This window comes from Chrysemys picta, chromosome 7 (assembly GCF_011386835.1).
Source record: "Chrysemys picta bellii isolate R12L10 chromosome 7, ASM1138683v2, whole genome shotgun sequence".
NCBI lineage: Eukaryota > Metazoa > Chordata > Testudines > Emydidae > Chrysemys > Chrysemys picta.
This window is the reverse complement of record NC_088797.1, coordinates 106,587,030-106,603,834: the sequence shown is the minus strand read 5'-3', so window position 1 is coordinate 106,603,834 and position 16,805 is coordinate 106,587,030. Positions and strand designations below refer to the sequence as shown.

General features: G+C 38.6%; 1 protein-coding gene across 12 annotated transcripts in view; it reads right to left on the bottom strand.

Moving 5' to 3' along the window:
* C7H10orf90 (chromosome 7 C10orf90 homolog) overlaps positions 1-16,805 on the bottom strand; it is a 182,007-nt gene that overhangs the window by 93,854 nt on the left and 71,348 nt on the right. For 2 of the 12 annotated variants that reach the window (XM_065552239.1, XM_008166273.4), the window contains exon 1: positions 8,627-9,009. The exons of 8 other annotated variants lie outside the window; for them this stretch is intronic. In XM_065552239.1, coding sequence (XP_065408311.1) covers positions 8,627-8,951 — 325 coding nt within the window. In that variant the 5' untranslated portion in view covers positions 8,952-9,009. Of the gene's footprint in view, positions 1-8,626; positions 9,013-16,805 lie in introns of those variants that run through there. 2 more of the 12 variants (XM_065552237.1, XM_008166270.4) reach the window with 2 other exon arrangements.

The window sequence follows — 16,805 nt, the reverse complement described above, 5'->3', positions numbered from 1 at the left end:
TGTCCCAGGTTAGTTATTCCCTGGGTTTATCCCTGCAGGAATTCCTGTTAATCACTCTGGCTCTTTCTTAACTACTTCTCTCTGTGAGTTGGAGGTCTCTTCCTTACCTTTTTAATCTCTCTGAGCTGGAGATAATGAGACCTACTCTGGTCTAACTGCCAGGATAAGTCAGCAAAATAGTTCTTCACTTCCACAAAGGCGCCAAAAGCTTGACATTCACAGTACTCTTTCCATAGACCGTATCTGCCTGTATACTCTCTGCACACACATTTATTGAAGAGGAGTTTCTTGTGGCACTGAGTAATTTCTATGTTGTAGCCTTGCCAATAAACCCAGAATCAGCCAAATTCTGGAATCTCAGTCATAGAGAACAGAGTACCTCTCACAGGATCATTCCAAGCAGAGTGGATAGAGTGTAGCAAAAGAAAGTGGGGTGTGGGAGCTTCTGGGTCCTCCTTCACATGAAGATGAAAAGGAGCGCAACATAGACTCTCCCAACAACTTAGAGTCTATGAAAGATATATGGGAAGGAAAGAGTGATGATGATGATGAAATCTTCCTTTGTCGTATCATGTTGCTAGTATAGGTGTGAATATGGCATTGATAAGATGATGTAATTATAGAGGCACCAGTCATAAATCCATATTAAGGTTGAGTTTTGCCCTTGAAGCAAGAATTCAACTTCTCTGTTATGGATGAAGAATATAGTGTCTTCTCCCCAAATTTACACGGCTTACTCTTTGAGTAGAGAATTAATTTTCTGAGATTTTACAGGTAAATCTGTTTCTGAGTTTAAATGAATTTTTAAATGGATCCTGTAAGAAATTTAGCACCTCGCCAGGCTTTTTATGTCCCTAATAATCTCAGTAATTGAAGTTATGACATCCAGATGATCTTACCTCTCTTCTGTAATGGTACCATAAGTAAATAATAAACTAATCTCATCAGTTTAACCTAATCTGGATCAATAAACACTGAACTATTGTACTTATATAGTTATTACATAGTGTCTCTACAGGGTAGAGTTTGGGTGCCCTAGCTGTACATTTCCATATGTTTAAATAAATTTAACCTTAACTTTGAATTATCTGTTGTAGAAATGCTTGTAGCTGGAATAATTAAAACATTCTTGGGGTTTTTTTAATCCTTAAATTGCTTATATGTACTCTCAACTTTAACTCCACTTTACTGTAGGGTTTGGTTTTGTTTTTTTGTTCTAGCATATTAGTATGAGAGTAACTCTATTAAGTTTATATGGCCCCTTCCCTATATTACTAGAGCACCTTTAGCCCACCATGCTATGAGATCATTTCTCTAGGTATATTATTTCAGTTTTTACCCATCCTGGCACAAAATGGCATTTTATTTAGCTAACAAAATACAACTGTATGTACACTAAATCTGAGTCTGAGAAAATAAGACACTGATAATATGACTACTCTGCGAATAACATGTGGCACTATCTACAGTAAATTTAATGAAGGATAATAAATAACATTTTTAAGTATGCAGATATCTCTTGCCTTTTCTCCCAAAGGCTTAAAAGTGCTTTACAAACTGTGTACACACAGCTCCTCTGAAGTGCATCCCCCTTTCGGGTGGCTGGAGGCAGCCACACAGGTAACCAGCCCATTTTAGCATGGGGAGTGTGTGTGTGGGGGGGAGCTATTAGTTTAGGAGAACAAGACAAACCTCTGTTCATAGGAGAAGTCCTGTGGGATAGTTAGAAAACATTGCTTGCAGGCAGACTGGTTTGTAAGCAGAAAGTTGCTGAAGAGAATGTTTTGGTTCGGATTACATTTTCTGTTTGGAGCCCATCTCTGTATTTATGGTCTCATCTGATAGGCCAGCTTGTCAAACTGCACAATACAGTACTTACCGTATCTATCTGAGGAAGATGAAGTGCTGTTTATACTGCCAGAGTCTGAACTTGTGACTCCAAGAAGTATCTCACATAATCCAAACCTGATGCCTTGATCACTGAGCTACGATCACCACCTAATGCACACATGCCTATAGGTGCTGAGTATCTTCAACTCCTGTTGACTCCAATGGGAATTGCATGCATTATTTAATATTCTTTCTGTGGTAGTAGTCAGAGGACAAAGCCAGGTCAGGGCTCATTGTTCTAAGTCCTGTACAGATTTACAGTACATTGCAATTCCTGCCCCAAAGAACTCACCGCTGAGAGGACAAACAAGAAATAACAGATGGATGAGACAAACAAGCAGAAGAGGACAGAGTACCAAAACAACAGGGGTTTAGCACAGAGGAGTTGTGTGCTCAACTCTTAACCAGTCAGTAGCAGTAATCTCAGCTCACCACCTGCCTAGTTATAATCAGACGGCAGTTTTCTGTATGTGCTAATGGCAGAGTTGAGTTTTAAGGCAGGCTTTGAAGGAGGATAAGATGATGGCTGCATCAAACTTAGGACATGCAGCACCTAGCAGGGGTGCTCAGCACCTCATAGGATCAGCCTCAACATAAAAGCCTCACACACACACACACCAACTTATGCTGTACATGTTAAATATTTCCATACATCTACATATGTAAATTGTTTGCAGGAGCCAGAAACTGGAGGCATTTCTATGGCTGGAGGAGTTTCATGAAAGAAACTACAGCAACCCTCCTAAGTCTACTGGAGAAGCAATCAGCAGTCTGATATATCCACTCTGGCACTTAGTTTTTCCTTGCTTTCTTCTGCCTCACGTTAACCATTTGATTTCATATGGAAATAGGTATATGAAAAAGACATCCCCATACCGTCCACAAAATACCAAATTAAAACTATAGTGCATGTTGCATTGTGCTGATTCAGTTCTGACTGTAGGAAGCGAAAGCGAACTGCCTTGCCAGTGGTTTCCCTAATTTTTTATTTCTTTTGCACTCAGAAAACATGTACTTTTTGTCCTGTTTTCGGTAAGTTATTACTATGTATTTTCAGTGCAGACTGCTTTCTGGGGCACATTTTAAATATTACATTCGGTTAATAAGTAACAATATAGTAGGTCAGAAACCATATGCCAATTGTTTCCTTAAAGGTGTATAGTGCTTATAGGTGCTCAATTTCCTGGGTGCTTCATGAGAATAAAAACAAATCAATAAATGTTGGCAATCCTGAACAGCAAGTCAGTCTAATCTTGCCTACCTTTACCTGACAACAGAACTAATAGCCCCAGCTACATGCCCAAAACAAGGAAATCCATCAGACTCACCTATGGCACTATACATAACTATTATATAATTATTATAATAAAGTAGAGCTGTCAAGCGATTTAAAAAATTAATCGTGATTAATCGCATGATTAAAAAAATAATCACGATGAATCACACTATTAAACAATAATAGAATACCATTTATTTAAATATTTTGGATGCTTTCTACATTTTCAAATATATTGATTTCAATTACAACACAGAATACAAAGTGCACAGTGCTCATATTATGTTTATTTTTATTACAAATATTTGTGCTGTAAAAAACAAAAGAAATAGTATTTTTCAATTCACCTCATACAAGTACTGTAATACAATCTCTTTATTATGAAAATTGAACTTACAAATGTAGAATTATGTACAAAAAATAACTGTATTCAAAAATAAAACAATGTAAAACTTTAGAGCCTACATGTCCACTCAGTCCTACTTCTTGTTCAGCCAGTCACTCAGACAAAAAAGTTTGTCTACATGTGCAGGAGATAATGCTGCCCACTTCTTATTTACAATGTCACCTGAAAGTGAGCACAGGCGTTCACATGGCGCTGTTGTAGCCAGCGTCACAAGATAATTACGTGCCAGATGTGCTAAAGATTCATATGTCCCTTCATCTTCAACCATCATTCCAGAGAACATGCATCCATGCTGATGACTGGTTCCGCTCAATAATGATCCAAAGCAGTGCAGACCAACACATATTCATTTTCATCATCTAAGTCAGATGCCAAGCAAAAAAGTCAGATGCCAAGCAAAAGGTTGATTTTCTTTTTTTGTGGCTTGGGTTCTGCAGTTTCTGCATCAAAGTGTTGCTCTTTTAAGACTTCTGAAAGGACGCTCCACACCTCGTCCCTCTCAGAATTTGGAAGGCATTTCAGATTCTTAAACCTTGGGTCAAATGCTGTAGCTATCTTTAGAAATCTCACATTGGTACCTGCTTTGTGTTTTGTCAAATCTGCAACAAAAATGTTCTTAAAGTGAACAACATGTGCTGGGTCACTATCCGTGACCGCTATAATATGAAATACATGGCTGAATTCGAGTAAAACAGAGCAGGAGACATACTATTCTCCCCCCAAGGAGTTCAGTCAAAATTTAATTAACGCATTATTTTTTTAAGTAGCATCATCAACATGGAAACATGTCCTCTGGAATGGTGGCCAAAGCATGAAGGAGCATACAAATGATTAGCATATCTAGCACATAAATACCTTGCAATGCCAGCTACAAAAGTGCCATGCAAACACCTGTTCTCACTTTCAGGTGACATTGTAAATAAGAAACCGGCAGCATTATCTCCCATAAATATAAGCAAACTTGTTTGTCTTAGCGATTGGCTGAATAAGAAGTAGGACTGAGTGGACTTGTAGGCACTAAAGTTTTACGTTGTTTTGTTTTTGAGTGCAGTTATGTAACAAAAAAAATCTACATTTGTAAGTTGCATTTTCACGATAAAGAGATTGCACTATAGTACTTGTATCAGGTGAACTGAAAAATACTATTTCTTTTATCATTTTTACAGTGCAAATAATTGTAATAAAAATAATATAAAGTGAGCACTGTATACTTTGTATTCTGTGTTATAATTGAAATCAATATACTTGAAAATATAGAAAAACATCAAAAATATTGAATAAACTTCAATTGGTATTCTATTGTTTAACAGTTCGATTAAAACTGCAATTAATCGTGATTAATTTGTTTAATCGCGATTAATTTTTTGAGTCAATCTTGTGAGTTAACTGCGATTAATCGACGGCCCTATAATAAAGTCTAAGCATCTAGCTCCCATTCAAGTACCTATCTTGGCCAGGGAGTGAAAGGAGACTAAAGAATCCTTCATAAAATGGATATGCTGCAGTGAGAATCATCATCAGCATACTAATTATAGGTATACTATGAGTATTTTGGGCTATCATACACAATTAAATCTCCACAAGCATAGTTCTTGATGCAAGATGAGCAACTGACACTGGACGTCTCTGAATGAGCAGAGACTTTCTAGAGCAGCCTCATTCTCTTTTGCCTGGTCCCATAGGCATTTCAGTCATATCAAAGACTACTGAAATGGCTAATAAAATCAGCATGGATACTTGACCCTGTCTATCACCAGAAGTAGACCATTAAACAAAGATCTGAATTAAATCTCTATATTTCAACTAAAAATAGGATGAACTTACAGGCTCAGAGCTGTGGGTTCTACACATAATTCTGGTGACCTCCAGTGGGAGAGCTGCAGGATTGAACCCTATAGCAATTCAGGAAATACTTGATATCAAATTCCCCTGGTAAACTTCTTTACTCACATCATTATCCTTATTGATTTATTGCAAAAAAAATTTAAACTATTCCTTTGTTTTATTTTAAAATTTTTAAACAAATTGAAGCAAAGAGAAATAAGGAACACTAGAAGACAAGGATGCAACAAATCAGCATGAATGGATAAAAATAATATAATAAAACTCAGCACTTAGCAAACAAGAGAATTATTTTCATGTAACAGATCAAAAATTAGAGAATTAGTCAAGCTGTTGTTTGCTATCTAATGCAAACACCATTACAAAAGCCAACCGGTGTTTCATACCATCTGCAAATGATACATTATCATCTAGCACTATGGTTTTATGATATTCATAGTATTGCTCTTCCATTTTGTTCTTGTCCTTTCAAAGGACACGGGAGAATGTTTCCACAATGTTAATGTTTTATCACTGCAACTATTGGCATGTTTACATTTCAACAGCAACAGCTCTATTATCACTGCTACCATACAGATTGAGGGTACCAAGAGTGTCTAGGACTGTTTGTTATTGTTATCATGATACAGAGTTTCTCAATGATGAATTTTCACAATCTCCCATTGTAATGTTTACTGGTTAGTGCACAGAGAGTGTATGTGTTCCCCGGCCTTCTGCTGGATGGAATGGCACACCTCCTCAAGTGTATGTGATCAAATCTGCTCTAGTTACCTACCTGCAGTGTATATGAGCACCAGTATGCAAAGGGATAGGTTACAAGTGCATATGGAAACTTGCGTCTCTTTGAGCATCCAGGTCTGAGACAGAGCAATCTTAGCACCAGTCTACACTTAAAACTTAGGTTGACTTAGCTATATTGCTCAGGGGTATGAAAAAGTCACACCCCATGAGACATAGCTAAGCCAGCCTCAACTCTCGTGTAGACACTGCTAGGTTGACAGAAGAATTCTTCCATTGACCTAGCTACCACTTCTGGAGTGAGTACATTTACTACAGTGAGAGAAAAACCTCTTCCATCGCTATAGCAGGTGTTTACACTACAGCAGCAAACCTGCAGTTGTGCTGCTGTAGTGCAACTATACCCTTAGTCACCATGCACCCCTGGGGGGTTTATTCAACCCCAAAGGGAAGGCTGTAGGCCTCTTCTCTGTATCCTTTCATGGACAAAGAAGCAAGTTTGTTTCAGAGGGATAGTGCAGTGTTACCACACCTCTGGGACTCTGGAGAGATCAGTGAGCGGCTGCACCCCCAAAGGCACCACTTTTCCCTGAGCTTTCCATGGGTCACCGTGGTTCCATATCATCACTAATGCAGGCAAACAGCTGCAGTCCACAATTTGATATAAGCCCTAGTACTAATACAGCTAATAGACTCTTTCGTTTGGCCCAAGTGATTGGAACCTGTGTTTCTGGCACAGAAGTTCCTGAGTTCCATTTCCACTAATAACTATGAAGTCTTTTGCAGGCCTGGAGTCATTACATTTCATTGGGGAGAGACACCAATTCTACCTGTGTTATAGTCCAGTGCTTAAAGTAGCTTGAGATGGTGTCATGGTGTTCTCTATGCTAAATGATGCACCCACACCAGTGTAAAGCAAGGCAAAGTTTGCATGCTTCATGTACTGAAAATTAATCTCTTTTACAAATAAAATAAATTAAGGTGAGCAGTGCTGTTCCACTGGTAGCACATCTCTACAATAAATCATGTGCTTCTTGTACCTTGTTCCTGACACATCTAATATATTGTTCCATTTTTCTTTTTTGTACTTAAAAAAAAAAAGTTCTGTAAACTCTAATTTAATCATAAACACTTTAAGGCATTTAAACACATAATTAAAAAACCCTGCTGCTCAAATTACCTTGCACAACAGCCACATAAGACAGTCAGTTATTTTCTGGTAAAACATGGGCCCTCTGCTACAATTCTTACTGATGTGAGTAACTCTGTTGAAGACAATAAGTCAACTTATGTGAACACTCCTATGAGTAAGAGTTGCAAGATCACACCCCATATTTGTGTAGCTCTGTCTGTCTACATATCCTTATTTTCATCACTTTTTGCATACAATTTACCTAGCAAATTGCCTTAGTACATTGCCTTAATACATGCAGATATCTGCTCTTTTCAACTCTTATAAATATGATTCTTCTGGACATGAAATAAAAAGATTGTTTTCTTCATTTTGACAGGTATGGCAAAGTACATCAAAAGCAGAATATGCACCAAAACAATCAATATTTTCACAAGACAAAGTTAATAAGATTTTGGCCTCTCATCTTAGACACTGATTATTTCCAATTCTTTTTATTATGAAAAATTCTACTTAGTGAGTTGACTTGTGAGTTCTATTGGAATAATGTAAATACTATTTTAAATACTGAGATTTTTTTCACTGCTCAATCAAGACAGTTGCAGTGGTGTTGACTAACAAATAAAAACTTTCTTCCTTACGCTAATGGAAACAGATGCCAAACACTGCTTCCCCACTGTTACGTGTTTTACATGCACAGCATCTGTCATTTCTTTACTTAGAAAAATAAAATTCATTACTAACTTTGCTTTCAACTAATTTATGCTACATCAGTATAGTTTATGTAATCTATAAGAATGTTACACTGTTCGCTATTTCTATTCCCAGATAACACAAAAATGTGTTTTACTGCACAAAGCAGCAACAATACAAGGTGTACATAAATATGCAACTTAAAGCAGAGAACCAAAACACCTTCTGCGGAGTACTATTCTGATTTCTTTTGGCCTCTCCAGTTTGATACTGTAATTACATGAGTCTTTCTTTTGCTTGCAAGAAACCAGATATTGGATCAAAGATTTATTTTTTTGTTTAAATCTTATTAGGATTTGACTGTCAGGAGAAATTTATTTTAATAATGCAGACCAATTTTTAGAAGTTTTGATTTTAACTTTTAAAGACAATTACTGTTACATCTTTTCTAGGGTTAAAACAATGTGCAGAATTGTGAGTCATCAGTATTATCATTTTTATGCTTTTTTAAATCTATTTTAAAATAAAAACAAGGCAAGCTATTCAACATTCCTTCGCAAGACACAGAAAAACATTGCACATTACATTTGCCATGATATATACAACAGTTTCCAACTAATTTGGAAAAGCTCAACTTGTACAAACTTACCAAAGCAACATTCTTTCTCCAAAGAGGAGTTGTTTATGGTAAAGTAAATTTGAGACACAAAAGGCTTGGTTTCCTGGGTCCATTTTGTATAAGGTTTAGCTTTTAAATCCATCTGAATGTGATCTGTACAGTTCAGAAACATGGGTTTCCTTTCTCCAGAAGGCATACTTGTGATCTCTAGTCTGTTTCTGTTGAAATGTTTTATGGCCTTGTTCTGACTAGGCCAGCGGCCACTTGTTGCAATGGTAACAGGAAAAGCCAGGATCTGCCTTCTCAGTCGACAGGCATGAATAATTAATGGATTTTCACCTCCCATCATTAGCATTCCATTCAAGCAACACAAATGAAGCGATTCATTTCTTCTTTTGTCTTCAAAAAAAAGCTCACTGGATTAATGAGGGTTATCTGTGAAGATAAAACCTGGGTCTGCTGATTTATTTAGTCTGATTAGTTAGTATTTGTGTCTCTAAATGCAGGCTTTATAGACAACATATACATTGTCAGTGAATTTCCAACCTTATTCAGGCAGGCGCTGGTACATTCAGCTACAGCAACAATATCTGGCTGCAGCACATGAATGTTTCATTTTCTTGACTTTAATATTTAAGCTGGTGTTCTTTGTTTCTGAGTGCCTTCTTGAGCAAAGTTAAGAACAGATCTAGAGGCATAATGCTTGCACATGTTTCTCTAATGATCTCTTGGTCTGTTAGATAACACTTGTTTTCAAAATTTTCCAATCTTAATGTAAATGAGTGGGAAAAAAACTGCAAAGAAAAATATCAGCTTTCAAAAAGTGATATTTTGGAGGTCATTTATTCCATTTTGACAATTTCATTTTCATCTAAAATGTCAGTGATAAAATAATACTAACATTGATGTTTGTCAATCATTCCAGTAAACAAGAGAAGTTCCTATCACTGCTCTCGGGGTCCTGTTCAAGAGACTGATTAGGGAAATTGCAATGTAATCCATCTACTTCACCTATATAATATGTGGGTCAGCAGCAGCTTCTGCTTTATTGTGTTTGAAAGCTGCAGAGATGTTGAGTAGCATTCGCATTACGATATGGCCCCTATACCCATTGCTCTGAGGACGTCATCTTTTACTGCCACTAGTGCTGTTGACAGTTCAATAGCTAATTCTTTACATTGCAACTATTGTATTATTGTCACTACATTATTTATTCGGACTGGTACCTTCTCTACAAGATTTTAAACAAACAGGATGACACAGGATTAACCTATGGTATACTCACAAATGTTTTCCTTCCTATCAGAACTCATGTTAGCAAACTAAAGGAGTTTGTAGGTAAGATCTCATGGAAAGCAAGTCTAGGGGGGAAAACATTTCAAGAGAGTTGGCAGTTTCTCAAAGAGACATTATTAAGGGCACAAGAGCAAACTATCCCACTGTGTAGGAAAGATAGGCAGTATGGCAAGAGACCACCCTGGCTTAGCCAGGAGATCTTCAATGGTCTGAAACTCAAAAAGGAATCCTACAAAAAGTGGAAACTAGGTCAAATTTCGAAGGATGAATATACACAAATAACACAAGTATGTAGGGACAAAATTCAAAAGGCCAAGTCACAAAATGAGATTCAACTAGCTAGAGACATAAAGGGTAACAAGAAAACACAGCCGCCCAGAGGGCCCCCCCAAGAATATAGTATTCTATAGTATGGCAACTTTTTTTTATGGAAGGGGCCCCCAAAATTGCTTTGCCCCAGGCCCCCTGAATCCTCTGGGTGGCCCTACAAGAAAATATTCTATAATTACACTGGAAGCAAGAGGAAGACCAAGGATAGAGTAGGCCCATTATTCAAGGGGGCGGGGGGAACAATAACATAAAATGTGTAAATGGCAGAAGTGCTAAATGACTTTTTTGTTCTAGTTTCCCCAAAAAAGTTAGCAGCAATTGGGCATCTAACATAGTGAATGCTAGTGAAAATGAGGTTGGATCAGCGGCTAAAATAGGGAAAGAAAAAATTAAAAATTACTTAGACAAATTAGATGTCTTCAAGTCACCAGGGCCTGATGGAATACATCCTAGAATACTCAAGGAGCTGACTGAGGAGGTATCTGAGCCATTAGCAATTATCTTCAAAAAGTCATGGAGGATGGGAGAGATTCAGAGGACTGGAAATGGGCAAATATAGTGCCTGTCTATAAAAAGGGAAATAAGGACAATCTGAGGAATTACAGACCAGTCAGCTTAACTTCAGAACCCGGAAAGATAATGGAGTAAATAATTAAGCAATCAATTTGCAAACACCTAGAAGACAATAAGGTGATAAGTAACAGTCAGCATTAATTTGTCAAGAACAAATCACATCAAACCAACCTAATAGCTTTCTTCAACAGGGTAACAGGCCTTCTGGATAGGTAGGAAGGAGTAGATTTGGTATATCTTGACTTTAGCGAGGCTTTTGATACTATCTCAGATGACCTTGTAATAAACAAGAGAAATACGACCTACATAGAGCTACTGTAAGATGGGTGCATAAATGGTTGGAAAACCATACCCAGAGAGTAGTTATCAGTAGTTCACAGTCATGCTGGAAGGGCATGGGGTCTCACAGTGATCAGTTATGGGTCCGGTTCTGTTCAATATCTTCATCAGTGATTTAGAAAATGGCAGACAGAGTACATTTATAAAGTTTGTGGACAATATCAAGCTGGGAGGGGTTGGAAGTGCTTTGGAGGATAGGATTAAAATTCGAAATGATCTGGACAAACTGGAAAAATGGTCTGAAGTAAATAGGATGAAATTCAATAAGGACAAATGCAAAGTACTCCATTTACGAAGGAACAATCAGTTGCACACATGCAAAATGGGAAATGACTGCCTAGGAAGAAGTACTGCAGAAAGGTGTCTGGGGGTCATAGTGGATCACAAGCTAAATATGAGTGAACAGTGTAACACTGTTGCAAAAAAAGCAAACATCATTCTGGGATACATCAGCAGGAGTGTTGTAAGCAAGACACGAGAAGTAATTCTTCTGCTCTACTGCATGTTGATTAGGCCTCAACTGGAGCGTTGTTTCCAGTTCTGGGTGCCACATTTCAGGAAAGATGCGGACAAACTGTAGAAAGTCCAGAGAAGACGAACAAAAATGATTAAAGGTCTAGAAAACATGACCTATGAGGAAAGATTGAAAAAAACTGCATTTGTTTAGTCTGGAAAAGAGAAGACTGAGGGGTGACATGCTAACAGTTTTCAAGTACATAAAAGGTTGTTACAAGGAGGAGGGAGAAAAATTGTTCTTCTTAATCTCTGAGGATAGGACAAGAAGCAATGGGCTTAAATTTCAGCAAGACAGTTTGGGTTATACATTAGGAAAAACGTCTTAACTGTCAGGGTGGTTAAGCACTGGAATAAGTTCCCTAGGAAGTTGTGGAATCTCCATGATTGGAGATTTTTAAAAGCAGGTTAGAGAAACATCTATCAGGCATGATCTAGATCCCGTACCATGAGTGCAGGGGACTGGACTGGATGACCTCTCGGGGTCCCTTCCAGTCCTACAATTCTATGATTCTATACTGAAAGGGTCACAAAAATGCTACCCCCACCAAGGATTTTGCTAAGATCAAAGAGACAGTATTCAGTGCAAAATAAAGATATGTAGTTTTATACTGTATAGTTCATAAATTATATTTGTACAAATGTATCAATCACCAAAATCCACATACTTCAGTTTTACCATATTAAAATTGTAACCCATATATATATATATATTTACTTCTAGAGTACCGTATATACTCGATCATAAGCTGATTTGTTTATAAGCTGACTCCCCCAAGATGGATAAGTAAAAATGGAAAAAAATGTATAACCCGTTCATAAGCCGACCCTATAATTCAGGGATCAGCAAACTTTGGCTCCTGGGCCATCAGAATAAGCCGCTGGTGGGCCGAGATGGTTTGTTTACCTTGAGCGTCCGCAGGCACGGAGGTAAACCTAAGTAAACAAAGTGTCCCGACGTGCCAGCTGCTTACCCTGACGGGCCGGGACACCAACTGGTGGGGAAATTTTTTGGGGAGGAAAAGCTGGGAGTCAGGGGAGTAACCCCTGTGACCACCCCCCACACGACCCCATCCCTAGCCCGGGATCCCCACACTCTCCCCATCCCATCCCTTCCCACCTTATTTGGGAAGACCAGGGGAGGATGTCTCTGACCTGGCTGGAGCTGCTCCAGCAGGCTGGGCAGCGCCACCGCAACCTGCTCTGGCGGGCCAGACCGGGCAGCGCGGCCGCAGCATGTTCCAGCGGGCTGGGGCAGGTGGCATGGCCACAGCGTGCTCTGGCGGCGTGGCCACAGCCCGCTCTGGGGGGCGGGGCCGAACGGCACAGCTGCAGCCTGCCAGCCCCGGAGCTGCAGCTGCTTCGGAGGCTTGGGGGAGAGCAGCGTGGCCAGAAGCAGAGAGACTCTGGCCCCGCCTCTTCCCTTCTGGCTCTGCTGCCTCTCTTTGCTCCCTCTGTTGTAGGGAGGGGCTGTGTCCCACCTCTCCCTCTCTATACCCTTTCATAAGCCGCCCCCCTTCTCTGGTGCTTCTCTTTTTTTACTAAAAAAATTTGGCTTATGAATGAGTATATACAGTATATCTAGAACATATTAAATTATAGCATAAACTTTGAAATGGTTTGTACGTGTTTCAGATTTTTCATAGTTAAATATATATATTTATATAATAGTACCTAGAGAAAATATATTTTGTGTTTATGGAGAGAAAGGGTGATAATTTGACTACAGAACAGGTTTGGGAGTAAGGAGATCCGGGACCGAATGTCTACTGGCATCTTCAAAGTAGCTATCACTATAGTATCTAGTTGCTGTAGTTCAATTGCAGAAAATCAGTGAGATGTAGACAGCAAGTCAGTCAATCAATCAATTCTCCATCCTACCCTCTGGTTTACCCATCATTGCTAGCTGTCTTTCAGTGTGTGGCCTGTTTTTTCCCCTTTACTTCTCTGGTTCTTTGACAAAGCCATGGACTCATTGCTGAGAAGGACCTAGCAACAGTTCCCTCAGATCCTTGACTAAGGGAGCTTCAGTATAACAAACTAGCTGTTTATAGATACTGTGATGAGTTGTGGTAGTGAGATAGTACAGGCGTATCCCTTTAAGGCTTTGTAGATCAGTAGCAGTGCAAAGCCTTGATTTACAATGGGGTTATGCATTCTACTGCGACATTGTTTCCCATTTGTATTTTTAAAATACCAGAAAAAACAAAGTATTTTTAAAATGTCAAGCTGTGAAACAAATGACAAAAGCTAGAAAATTCAAAGATAATGCTGATTCCTTAACTCGAGCCATTAACTCAGGAGCACGTCTTAAGCCTAGAACGGCAGCATTTAATTGAACTTCCAAGCTTTTGTTGGTTTGTGTCTTGCCTAAACATTTTGCACATTTAGGGGGCACATATTGATACATTATTTTGTAAGCTGGTGGGCAGATACACCACCCAAGGAAGATAAAATAAAGCCCAAACTATAGTTCAGTCCAAGGCTCTTTGCTCAGATCTGGTTTACTACAAAAGGATTCAAAGCAAGGGCAAAGAAACTCAGAATACTTGATTCTAGCCAGCAGAGGTATTTCCATCTTTTTCCAAGCTAGAAAAGGAGAGGACACACCCTTCCAGGGTGTCCTACCTGGTCCCCATTGAGGGGCTTCCTTCAGGGTCTTACCTGAACACTCAACTTCACAAGACCGAGTCAACAGCATTCCTTTATAGAGTTTCCAACAGGCAGACACATGACTCTGCCAGCTCATTGCTATCATCCTGTGCCTATTCTGGAGACTACAGTTCCCACTAACCCCCATGCTTAAAGGGGCTGTATTCCCCCAACAGGCTCACTGGCTGTGCCTACACTTACATATATCGATACATAATTTTTGCAGCAACAAGTTATTTACCCCCTAGAGTGCAAAGCCTCCTTTGGATAGATGATAGATGGGTTTAGTAGCATCACCTTGGGGACTGGTATGATAATTCCTATTATAAGACTCTGTTTTCAATTGCTTATAACTTTGCCAAACTTTAAGCCTCTGAGCTGAAGTTTTCCATGTCACGTGGCTGCCTTGGGTTGAATTTTTGGGGGGGAAATTTCAGCCAAACTGGCTCAACTGTTTCTAAGAATGAGTTTAGCAAAAGAACCATCATTTTGCCCAAGTTTAAAAATTCTGGAAACTATTTCCTTCAGAAGCTCTAGTGCCCCCATGCTCTGGAGCAAGTACTTGAAATTTGGCATGGGGTCACTGTTGTGCCAGGTATGTGCCTTTTGCTCTTCATGGTAAAAGTCAGCCAAACTTTAGCCAAGTCATAAGCCTTTGAAAAAGTCAGTTCACATGTGACCAGTAGAAACTTGCTGCAGATTAGCAGCTCAAGTCCCTGAAGATTCCATCTGCAGAAGCAACCTTAATTCTGGCATTTCTTAACTTTTGAGTGCTTGATTTTACAGACTTAATAATGTTCTTTTAACACGTGTTTTTCTGTGTAATATGTTTATAGGCACTTTCAAAAGATCCATTAAGCAAGTAGCTTTGCCTACACATTAATACAATAAAACCCTTTGTTTAGTTTTTTGTGCATTTGTCTTATTTCTGCTCCATTGTTTGATACATATAATTCATGCATTGTATAAATCAGTACAATGAGAAAAAAATAACCTTAAGGTAGGTTGCAAAGACAGACACAGACAGTTGCAGCAATACAGATAAATGGGCTAAGGGTATAGTACGCTGGCTTATTTTTTCTATTCATTAAATAAAGCAACTAAATATTCACTTACAGTATAATTAACCTTCTATCTTTCCTTATTAGGAGAAGAATTTACAAGGTGCTGAGCATTTTCAGTTACAATGGAAGTCAATGGGAGATGAGAGGACCCAGCACTTTCTAAGCCACACTCATTTAGGCCACAGTCTGGTAACTGACTTTACTAGCACAGACCCCTGTATCCATATCAAACCTCTTTGATTTCAGATGGTCTCTGCATGGATCCCGACTTGCTGTTTGTAGGAGTGGGGCTCAAATTTCCACTTCTTATAAGTATCTAAAAGATGGTGCAGTTTCTCAAGTTGTCAACTGTTGAGCCAAAATTTTAGTAATTGTTCTGGCTTTACAATTTGGCATTTCTATTGCTGAAAAGTCACCAGCAACAATGTTACAGTAAAACATCAGTGGAAAGCTTGCACACAGGGAAAGGGAGTTGAACCAAATGCTATTTGCCCTCAACAATTTAACAGCTATTGTCCCACAATGTTCTCTCTGATTCTCCATGAAAACTACTTTTCTAAACTTCATTTAGATGTTTTCTCCCAAATTTCTTGGCTTTTTTCCCATTTTTAAAGGAATGCAAAAAAATCTGAAATTACAAAATATCTTTCTTTCATACTCTTGTAATTTTAAAATTGGCAGATTAGTTTATTTCGGTTTTGACTACCAGTGAGGTTCCCCTAGATCTTGTATAATATCGGTGAAATCCTGGCCCCAATGAAATCAATCGGCATTTTGCCGTTGACTTAATTGACGACAGGATTTCACTCTAAATCTTCTTTGTTTGTTTCACCCACTTATTGCATCTGGTCTGTCATTTAGATTTTGAGGTCTCTGGGACAGGGACTGTCTCTCTGCTACATGTATCTACAGCACCTAGGTGGTACTATGGGGCGCTGATCCTTGTTTGAGGTTCCTAGATGCTATCTTAATACAATTACTAATCATCTTGGCTGACAGAAAGGTTTCACTGGAAAAAATGATATAACCTTAAGTATATTGCAGCATGAATGTCATTGTTATAACACAGCATTTGATATTAAAGGTTTATAACCAGATTCACTAATACAGATCCCTATGGTCATGGAAAGTCTCATTGTTTCAATTGCAGGACTGGGACCTAAAAAGACTCAAAATCACCCTGGAAGGTTCATATCAAAGTTACAATAAATTATGTTAATAGGGAATCTCTTTATTCAGGCAGGGCCCTGGTGCAAAGGGTATTTAAAACTTACAAAGAATTGTATCCTTCCTAATTTTGAGGAATTAAAAATAGATGCACTCTGTAAATTCTTCACCTTAATTTAGCAGAAAAGGGTATTTATGAATCGTTTTCTATATTACCAGGATTCCTGGTAATATAGAATAGAGATCAAGCTAAAAAGAATAACTATTTTGTATAA